Source organism: Ursus maritimus, unplaced genomic scaffold (assembly GCF_017311325.1).
Source record: "Ursus maritimus isolate PB19 unplaced genomic scaffold, ASM1731132v1 scaffold_13, whole genome shotgun sequence".
Lineage (NCBI taxonomy): Eukaryota > Metazoa > Chordata > Mammalia > Carnivora > Ursidae > Ursus > Ursus maritimus.
The window spans coordinates 20,321,472-20,332,779 of record NW_024423675.1 but is presented as its reverse complement, the minus strand read 5'-3'; the positions used below and the strand labels follow the sequence as shown (position 1 = coordinate 20,332,779).

The 11,308-nt window shown below is 42.1% G+C and overlaps 1 protein-coding gene across 1 annotated transcript in view; it reads right to left on the bottom strand.

Annotated features, from left to right (window-relative positions):
- Positions 1-484: 484 nt before the first annotated feature.
- The window catches only part of LOC103677028, a 16,870-nt gene continuing 6,046 nt past the window's right edge, over positions 485-11,308 (bottom strand). Inside the window, exons 5-6 of the mRNA XM_040627615.1 lie at positions 3,181-3,298; positions 485-692 (exon numbers count right to left, since the gene is read on the bottom strand). Of these exons, the coding sequence (XP_040483549.1) occupies positions 519-692; positions 3,181-3,298 (292 nt within the window). The 3' untranslated portion in view covers positions 485-518. The remainder of the gene's footprint in view (positions 693-3,180; positions 3,299-11,308) is intronic.

Genomic DNA, 11,308 nt, shown 5'->3' with positions numbered 1-11,308 from the left:
AGATGAAAGACAACTAGCATGTGGTAAGGGCACGTACATTCTTGTAGAAATTTCAAATAGATTTTAATCCACAGAACATCTCCACGAAACAGGTGTTATCACCCCCATTTTATAGATGGTGAGAGACCTAGAGAGTAAAGTGTCCAGCTTCCAGTAACCAAGTGGCAGATACAGGGTAAAAACCCAGGCTGGCCCACTCCTGGCTTGCTTTACTTTGTGATTTAACCTGTAAATGTGGAATTAATTAGTTTGGAGAGAGTATATATTGCCCTTCTTCTCACTGTCATTTATGAAAAAAATATTTTAGTTCTGTCTTTCCAAGTATTGAGAGAAGCTTCATATTAATTAACTAGATGGGGGGGATCTTTTCACAATGTATGTGTATATCAAATCATCACAATGTACACTTTAAATAGCTTACAATTTTATTTGCCAATTATACTTCAGTGAAGTTGGGGGAAGAAAAGAGCTACAGAGAATTTGAAGTGAATACTGAAGGTGATCTGAATCACCTCTAATCACTTACCAATGCCTTCAGTTCCTCCCCAGTCACCTTTCAGGGAGTTAGCACTTAGAGGAAATTCAAAACATGTTGGACAATTTCCAAGTTTAGCAAAACTGAAAAGGTAGGCCACAATGTCATGGAGAGGGGCTATCAGCTGTAGAGTTAGCTGTAAGGCTCGAAAAGCTGCCTGTGGGTAAAATCAACAGAAAGAAATACATTTTAAGAAGTTTCTAAGAGACATATAGAAATATATGAGCATCAATTAGGGATAATATCTTTAAACAAGAATATTAAACATTTTCACAGTATAATACAAGATAATAATTACAGGATAATACCTGAATAACAGAACAACAAACCTATTCATCAACCAGGTTATATGCCTTTGGAGAAGGTAACTCCTGGAGTGAGGGGTTTAAAGCAAAGTGTTTCTCTTTGTTTAAAGACATTGGTGACCATAAACATAGCAAATGTGTTTGTATGACCACTGGTAGATTACAAGGGTCCCAGAAAAATTCCTAGCTGAAACCCATATTCAGACACCATTGCTGTGAGGGAACACCTGTAAGCAAAGCAGAGCTATTTGTCAACGTAGTTTAAACACACAACTAAAAAAATCAAACCCTGGATCTAAAATATTAACATTCAAGCGAAGGAAAAGTGGAAAATTATAATCCAACTGAAAGAAGGTAGTATTTATATATACAATATATAATTATCTTTATAATTAATCATTATAAAATATATAATATATATTTTAAAACACCTAAAATTCTTCAACGAAAGAAAGGGCAGTTCTATTTTTAATTATTTGAGGAAACTCCAAACTGTTTTCCATAATGGCTATACCAACTTACATTCCCATTCACAGTGCATGAGGGTTCCCTTTTCTCCACATCCTTGCCAACACTTGCTCTCTCTTGTCATTTTGACAGTAGCCATCCTAACAGGTGTGCGGTGCTCTCTCATTGTGGTTTTGATCTGCCTCTCTCTGAGGATTAGTGATGTTGAGCATCTTTTCATGTACCTGTTGGCCATCTGGTTGTCTTCTTTGGAAAAATGTTTATTTACGGCCTTGCCCGTTTTAAAATCAGATTTTATTGTTGTTGTTGAATTATAGGAGTTCCTTCCATATTTCAGGTATTACGCTCTTATCAGATAGGTGGTTTGCAAATATTTCTCCCATTCTGTAAGTTGCCTTTTCATTTTATTGTTTCCTTTGTTGAGCAGAAGCTTTTTAATTTGATGTAGTCCCACTTATTTATTTTTGCTTTTGTTGCCTATGCTTTTCATGTTATATCAAAAAAATCATCACCAAGATCAATGTCAAGGAGCTTTTCCCACTTTCCTCCAAGAGTTTTACAGTTTCCAGTGTTACATTTAGTCTCGAATCCACTTCAAGACTTCACTGTGAGAGGTGAAATTAGGGGTCCAGTGGCACTCTTCTGCACGTAGAACTACCACATCACCCTCCCACTCCTGGGTACATACTCAAAACCAGTATCTCAAAGAGATTATCTACACTCTCATGTCTATTGCAGCATTACTCACAACAGCCAACCTATGGAAACAATCGAAGTGTCCAGTGGATGGATAAATGGATTAAAAAATGTGAAAGACACACACAGAGGAATATTATTCAGATACTAAAAAAAGAAAATCCTGCCATTTGCAACAACATGGATGAACCTGGAGAATATTATGCTAAGTAAAATAACCAGATGGGAAAAGACGTATACTGTACCATCTCATTTATATGTGGAATCTAAAAAGTAAAGTGTCGAACTCATAGAAAGGTGTTTACCAAGGGGTGGGAAACGGATAGATGTTGGTCAGACGGTACAAATTTTCAGTTAGCAGTTGAATAAATTCTGAAGGTCTAATGTACAGCATGGTGCCTATAGATAATAATAATGCATACTTGGAATTTGCTAGGAGAGTAGATAAGTGTTTTTACCACATGCAAAAGAAGGTAACTATGTGAGGTGATAGATATGTTAATTAACTTAATTTGAGTAATCACTTCACAATGTACACAAATGTTAAATCATGTTATACACTTTAAATATATACAATTTCCTTATTAGTTACATCTCAGTAAAACTGGGGCAGGGGGCGGGGGGGGGGGGAGGATAAGAAACCTAGGTTGTTAAACAGGTTTTCACTCAACAAAGAAAGATCAGAATGTTCCCAAATTGCCATTTTTCAACACTTAGAATACTTATTTGAGTACTCTGTGTATTTCTAGTTCTACTCCTTTTTTTTTTTTTATGGTTATCAATATTATCCTCTAACAGTAAGTTAGGTACGCAGAGCAACCCCTCAAAAAACAGGCTGATTACTATGATTGTGATCTCAACCTGTCATTAGCTTCAGGGCATCAGAGTGGGATTTCTGTGAAGGGTGTGGGAGGAAATTGAGGATTAATAAGGAATGCGGGAAGCTCGAATTAGTGTTCATTAGCGGCTAGGGAGAAACAGAACTTGGGAAATAATGAGGCCCAAGAGAGAGGATCCTAAAGCAGGCAAAAATATTGGGAGCTGTGTGAAGATTTTGGTTATTAGATATCCCTGGAAAAAAACAAAGAGATGTTCTCTGTAACTGATATGCTTCACCGTGAGACATAAAAAAGCCCCAGCCAGCTTTCATTCTGGCACCCAGAAAGAAATACAAACCTTTTCTGGCAGAGTTTTGAACATAACCAGCACTTCAGAAGGATGGGGTAGGAACCATAAATTGAGGAAGACTTTCCCATCAGCAGACAGCAAACACCGTGGCCGGGGCTGAAAACTCCTGCGGCATTATAAGAAAGTTTGGGTCAGCACAGCATTTCTCTTTAAAAAAGAAGCGGCCCCGATGTGAACTATTTATACCACCGCCCTGCAGCCACAGCCCCGAGGCCAGGCTGTGGTGACCCAGGAGCGTGTCCAGGCCTGGGCCAGCACGCTCACAGGTGGCCCGGGTTATAAATAACTGCGGAGAGGAGCAGGGAGGCTGCTTTTAGCCTCAGCGGTGTTGGAGGAAGGGTGGGCTGGGAGGGCGGGAAAGGTGTGGTAGGAAAGCCAAGAGAAGACAGGAATGAGGTGGCTGGCACCATCCTCGGTGTTACGTATTTTTCTCACTGAATTCTTATGTCTCTAGAATGTACCTGTTCTGTTGTTTTACAGATGAGGAAATTGAGGCCCTATGAGAGCTCGCCTGCCCGGCTCCTAAGAGATGAAGTTGAGATTTAAATGCACATCTGTCTATATTCCTTCCTACCTTACCATGTTTTTCGCCAGGTTCTCCAGACTCTGGCCCTCTTTTCCTTCCTTCTCCTCTCTGCCCTCCCTTCCTCCAAATACCGTATTATTTCTTAGGCAGCGGTGTAGCTGTCTCTTTGGTGCAAGTTTATATACAAACACATAATCCGTGTGTGAGTGTGTGTGTGTGTGTGTGTGTGGTTTAAGAATTCACACAAGCCCAGGTACCTACCACCTGGCCTGAGAAATAGAATGTCACTAGCTTCTTTGTATTTTTTTGTTTTTGTTTTAAGATTTTTTAATTTATTTGACAGAGAGAGAGAGAGAGAGCTTGCACAAGTGAGCACAAGTAGGGGGAGCGGCAGGCAGAGGGAGAGGGAGAAGCAGGCTCCCCGCTGAGCAGGGACCCTGATGTGGGGCTTGATCCCAGGACCCTGAGATCATGACCTGAGCCAAAGGCAGACGCTTAACTGACTGAGCCACCCAGGCGCCCCTCACCAGCTCCTTTGAAGCCTGATGCACACCACCCTGGTGGCCCTCAGAGACACTACCATCCTGAATTTTACATTCATCACTGTTTAGTTTTTCTTTGTAGTTTTACCACAAATGGACAAACCATTAAAAGATCATTTTGTTGGGTTTTGCCTGTTTTTGACCTTCACACCAATGGGAGCTCAAGACCTTTCTAGTATACCTACTGGGGGAAGGTGGCATCTTGACCTGGTTTCTATGTCATCTCGGGAATGAAGTGGCCCACTGTAACAGAGGGTGGGGTGAGGGGGCTATTTTCCATTTGAATGGATTTGATGCCTTTAAGTCTAATTGTGTTCATCTGGTGTGGAAATGGTGCTATGTGCAGTTAACAGGTGTGGATTCTGGCATCAGAGGACCCCATTTTGAGACCAATTTCCATCACCCACAGCTGTGTGGCCTTAGACGCACTACCATCTGAGTCTTTTCATACATAAAATGGGGATAATTATTCCTAACTCACAGAATTGATGTAAGGAATAATTTTTAAAAAGAGTACCAAGCATGTGAAAAGTATTTTATAAATTGTGAGGTGCTAAACAAAGTTTGTTATTAGAATGCTAAGGTGAAGGTATCTAGCAAAGTGGCCAAAGGTGGGTGGGGGGCAAGGGACACCTGTGGCCCAGTAGAGAGACATTGTAGGAGTCCTTGGGGTTATTCGTGAACAAGTGGGAACCTGAACACACTAATGAGAGGATGTCCTAGAACTGAGGGTTATAGGGCAAGGCCAGAGACTAGTGCCACTTTAGGCTATGACAAGGTGGGCCTTGCTAGACAAGGCAGGTTATGCTAGACAAGGCAGGCCTCACAGACAGACAGACAGTGAAAGGAGGTGTGCAGTGGTTGCGGAGCCCTCACCCTCACATCAACCGAGCCCAGGGAAGCTGGGGTCCACCTCAGCCCTCCACTCTGCTCTTCCCACTCTGCCCCTATTCCTGGACAGTTGGGTTCACTCTTCTGGCTGCAAATACCATCCATTCACTGGTGACCCCTGAATCCACCTGTGCATGTCCAGTCCCCTCTGCAGCTCCAGACTTCCAACTTGCTTCCTCTTGGCTGGCTGGGTTTCAGAGCATCTCAGTCAAACAAAGCAAGAACTGAACTCCTTACCCTCTTCCACCCCAATCCTGTGCCTCCTCCTGTGTTAAAAGAGGACAACCCCCAGTCCCAGAAACCAGGGAGTCATATTTAGAGCCTCCCTTCTCCTTTACTCTTCAGGTCCTACTCATCCCACTGTTCTCTCTTACTTGTACTTGGTTTTCACGCCCACTTCCATTGACTGTAGCTAGGACTTTTGGTGGGAGGTTCTCACCTTCTGGGGGGCACTTTGGAAATCATAGGGCTGTTTTTTGACTCTTGTTATTGTTTCTGGGTCTCTGGGAGAGATTCAGATGACCCATTCCTCTTATTAAAGTAAAATGTAATTCATTTTAACTGAGGGCTGAATGTTTTCAATATCAAACATTTGGAGTATGAGACTTTTTTTAAATCATTAAAATTCTACGTGAAGTGAATCATTGGCCTTAAAGCTACCTTTCAAGTCTCGGGGTTTTAATCAGGTAATTTGAAGCTCAGGAACAGAGGATGGTGTTAGTTTGGAGAATTTTCTTTATTTCAGCAACCACAAAGTCAGGCTATCCTGTCCTGGAGCAGATCAAAGCCAGTGTAATCCAGTCTTATCTCTATTGTTCAGTTCACAATGTCCAAAGGTACCCCAAAGAAACATCAAATATCAACAACAAAAAGTCACCAGGCCTGCCACTGAGCACACAACGTTGCAGGCCAAGGAGCTGGCAGCAGCTGCGTGGCTGAACCAGTCTTTGGCCTTGGAGAAGCACATACATCCCTGGGCCCTCTACCAAGTGTTATTCTTTATTTCTCATTCATTCCTTCCTTCTGTTTCCACCCTGCCTGCAGCAAGCAGCCATCTGCTGAGGAAGGACAGAGAGAGTAGCAGAAAGCTCTGGGTGCAAACTGCAGGAGTATAGCCTGGTTCTCAGCCCCATGAGGAGGATTCCTTCCCCTCCTTGTGGATGGCCCATCAGCTCCCTAGCCTGTCAGTTCCTTGACCTGCTCAACATCATCCTCCTTCACCTGCCTTCCCCTTCAGCCATCCACTCTGGGGCCACATTCCAGACCTTATCATTACCTGGGACCACATCACCTCCAAAGACTTAAACTCAACATCCCGCTTTCCCATCTTTTTCTATCCCAACCTTTTATTCCAGTTTTCTCACTCATTCACTCCCAGTAAACCACCTTTATCCCCACAAAATATACTCTTTGACATCGTCCAGCCCTCTGGTCTCCCCCTTCCATCCATCAGTTCCATTCTGACCTCTTTCCTTTCCCTGCCCAGACTGGGCTTGCAGTCAAGCATAGGAACTACTCTCTCACCAGAACCTTCCAGTCTCTGCTTCCTTGTATTCACTACTCACCTACCTAGCAAAACTCCGACTCTGGATCCCTCCAGCTATTATGCTCTCTGCTTCTAGTTGCATGTTGCTGAGCACAGCTGGAGGAAATCACACCACTAATTGTATTGATGCAACAACAAGTAAATGGTTTCCAGCCTGAGCTGTGTCACCCCGGGACAACACTTATTCTTTCCTTTGATCAGCTTTCATGCCCATTTCCTTTTCTAATAATTCCAAGACTTCTTTCAGCCTCATACCAAATTCCTGCCAGCAGATGATGACACGGTCTGTTATTTCACAATTGAATTAAAGGCCACTGGCTGAAACTCCCCCTACTTCCTGTGGGCCCTTTCCTCCACCCCCATCCTTCCCCTCAATCAAAGTCAAAGGCAGAGGTACACACCTAGGATATGAAATGAAGATGGCCACTGCCCTCAAGGTTCTTACATTTCTGAGGCAGCTAGACGTGAAGCATGATTTATGATAGAAGCATGGTGGAATGAAGTATAGTTGGCCCTTGAACAATACAGCGGTTAAGGGGTTTTGACCTACCTCGATGTCGAAAATCTGTGCATAACTTTTGACTGCTCAAAAACTTAAGTACTGGATACATCAATAGTCAATAAACACACATTTTGTATGTTATATATATTATATACTCAATTCTTGTAATAAAGCTAGAGAAAAGAAAATGTTGTTAAGAAAATCATAAGGAAAACACATTTACAGTACTCTACTGTATTTATAAAAAACAAATCCACGTATAAATGGACCTGCACATTCAAAGCCATGTTGTTCAAGGGTCAACCGTATATGAAAGTGCAGCAAACATCCAGAATAGGAAGCATCTGAGACCTGTTGGGAGGTTCTTGGAAGAAATTCACAGCAGAGGCTTCTGAGTTGTGATTATCTCCCTCTCTACATTTCTTCCTCTTTATGGCACTGCCATTTTTTCCCATTTAAAGAAATTATGGTAAAATATATGTAACATAAAATTTATCATTGTAACCATTTTCAAGTGTTTTAAGTGCCACTGAACTCAGTGGCACTAGGTATATTCACACTGTTGTGCAACTGTCATCACCATCATCTCCAGAACTTTTTTCCATCTTCCAAAATGGAAACTCTGTACCAATTAAACAATAATTGCACTGCCACCTTTATTTACCCAAGCCAGAGACTCTGGGTGACACCCCAACTTCCTCCTTTTCATTTGGCCTCCCATTGAATCCAGCACCTGGCCAACTGATTTCACCTCCTAAACATTTCCTGTCTGTACAGTTTCAGTAGCTTCCTAAATGAGAACCCCAATAATCATCTTCCTCCCCCTTTTCCTGCTGTTGAAGGACAAATGCCAGACTTCTGGATCTTGCCCATCATTCTGTACATTCTACTTCCCATTGCTCAACCTCACATACCATGGGTAGGAGGCACTCGAGTCCACATGCTGTCTCACATCTCTGTGTCATTGAACATGCAGGTCTCCTAGCTTGAACTGAAGTTCTTTTCCTGGTCTACCTGAAACACTAACCATCCTTTAAGTCCCAAGTTAAGCATCCCCTTTTCCCTGCAGCCTGCCTTGCTCCCCATCCCCACCTCCCCAATCCTTTAAATAATACTGAACATTTCCTGGTGGGTGTTTTTATTATACTATTATACTTTATTCTTTATCACAATATACTGTAATTACCTATTTTCCCAGGGTGTCTGGGTAGCCCAGTTGGTTAAACATCTGCCTTCGGCTCAGGTCATGATCTCAGGGTCCTGAGATCGAGCCCCACATCAGGGTCCCTGGTCAGCAGAGAATCTGCTTCTCCCTCTGCCCTTCCCCCAACTCAAATAAATAAATAAATAAAATCTTTTTAAAAAATTACCTATTTCCCCTTGCCTGAAGGTCAAGTACCATGTCTATCCATTGCTGTACAGCACTTGGCACCAAGGTTGCGTGTACTGCTGTTCAGATTGTGCCCTTAGGCAGCCAGCAATGGCAGAGATCCAGCCTATGTTTTACTTGCCAAGCTCTGCACCCTGGCATGGGGCTACACCTGCCTAGAGGAAGGGGTGCCTTCTTTCAATGTGCATAAAACACCATATGGGATCATGGTGGCTCTATCTGTCACACAGTAAGGGTCTGGATAATGTTAGTATCCTCTCTCCCTTCTTCACTCCTCCATCAGCTGACACCACTACTTTTGGAATGTGGCCAAGCATCATCCCAGTCTCCAGATTCTAGTCTCCTCTGGAACCATGAAAAGCAAGGAGGCCTCAAGGGGCGTCCTTCTTGGGAAGAGAACGCCCCTTGGCTCCTCTTCTATAGAGACTTTGGTTTGAGGATAAGGTGGTCTTTGTTAAAACTAAACACAGTACATTATAGCCTCTAAAGAATTAAATAGGATCTTAGAATTTTAAACCTACAGAACTCAAAGGGCTCTTCTGGTCAAGGGAAGGCATACACAAACAGGCAGGCCACCTTGCCCCTGTCCTTGGCCATGACAGACATTCCTAATCAATTACAACACGCTCATAAGCTTGGGATGTCTCAGAATCCTCTGCAGAGCATTAACTGTTAGAATTGACATTTAAAGGAAAACTTATTTTTTATCTTCGACATAACCCAACTCCATATTTAAAGAGTGAGGTGAATGAGGACCCTCTCCTCCATGACCCCCATTATTCCACAGTTCTGTCCCTTCATCTCTAGTTAAAATTGTCCTCGGGTGATTCCCACCTATCATTTCACGAACACTCTTAAATGGCCCCTTTCCAAGGAAGTCTTTCCTCAGCAGTTCCATTCCTTGAAATCAAACTCTAGACACCCTAGTACTAAAAATATTTGCATGTTTAATTTCAGAGAGCTACTTCAATGTCCTCACTCATCAGATGAAGAGTCGAGGTTCGGAGACTGAAGAGAAGTGATTTGCCTGAGACCTCAGGGAAACTTATAACTGAGCCAGGTAAAGTCCAGATATTCTAACTCCACGGCCATGACTCACTCCACTCTATGTCCTTGTGGCTGATGTTCATTTTTATTAATACTCAGTACATGGAATCACAGACTTCAGAGTTAAAAATAATCTTATACAATACTTTTTTAAACTTCCACATCAGAGAGAAGTTCCTTTCTCTATTGCTCCATTCTCTGTGGTGTATTAAAAGGGACATGTTGAAGTCTAGAGAGTTTAGGAAGTAAGAGGTATAGTCGAAAAATACTGAATCTTTATCAGTCACTGCTCATCCACTGTCTATGACTTGGGCTCTGGGTGGGCACTTGTTTTGCTCACACTTTTATTGACCAAAGTCCTGCCGTGAAATTATCACACACTAACTGACCACATGATTTAGGTCTCTAGGCTCATCCCCCTTAAATGATGGTTTCCTTTGATCTTAAGGAAACACACAGTCATCTACAATAAACAATACAGGAATAGAGCAAGACCCGCAAGTTAGAGACATTTTTTTTCTTTTTCTTTTTCTTTCTACTTCCTGACCTCCTTATTTGGGTGCTTCAAATAAAACAGATCAGAAACAAAAACAGACTTCCTGAATACGTTTTATCCTAAATACAAATGTAGTGAACATGTGGTTAGACTTCTGGAAACTATTCTAAAAATTTGATCCCAAATATAGATTGGGCTTATAAATGGTTGACTTGGCTACTGGGTAGATGAGATAATGAAACTAAGAAGTCTTAGAGGACTATCCTGTGATGTTTCACAGGAGAGAAAGATACGCTTCAGCCTCATTGGGCAACAGGTATATAGTCAAACCCTCCAGCAAAATAGTCAGTCTACAGAGGTATATTTGCCCCACCCTTCCTTCAAATGCATTCTTCCATTGGGTAAATCCAGAAGTCTACGGAAGTGAATGCACTGGCTGAGATCATGAGACCGACACTGGTATCCACAAACTGGGCACCTATAAAAGTATCAAGGTAGGACTGGTCACTATTTTGGTAGCCAGCTATCAGTTAGTTAAGGGCTTACAAACTCAAGTTTTTTTCATTCTCCAGGATTCTCTAGCCTGTTCTATCATCCCCATTTTTTTTAGTGAGCTGTCAACTTACCTGTCACCTCCTCTTTGAATTTCTCCCTGAGGCCCTGGGCCACAGTTAAACATTCCCTCTTTTGTGTCCTCACAGAACGTTTCACATAACTCTAGCAGGTTATCTTTACAAATCTTTGAAGTTACTTTTTTGTTTACAGAGCTTTCCCTTACTGGACTGAATTTACAGCCAGAGTCAATGGCTTATTTACCTTTGTAACTCCAGCACATACCAAAGTGCCTGGGATTAAGTAAGCACTAAATAAATGCCAGTTGAATAATGCATGAATGAATAAATGAGTGAATGAGTGGTCTGATACAAATGGTCTTTCAATTCGCTTTCACCTATTTGTTCTATGATCATATTTATTAAGTATTACTATTACTCAACACTAAGCTCTGTACTGTAAGGGGAAGAGGAAAGAGGAAAGGAAGCTTACCCTGCAGGATGTTTTTTCTCCCCCTAGGAGACTGCAGAACTGTGTAACACTCCTCTCTTTCTTTCTTTCTTTCTTTCTTTCTTTCTTTCTTTCTTTCTTTCTTTCTTTTCTTTTCCTTCCTTCCTTCCTTCC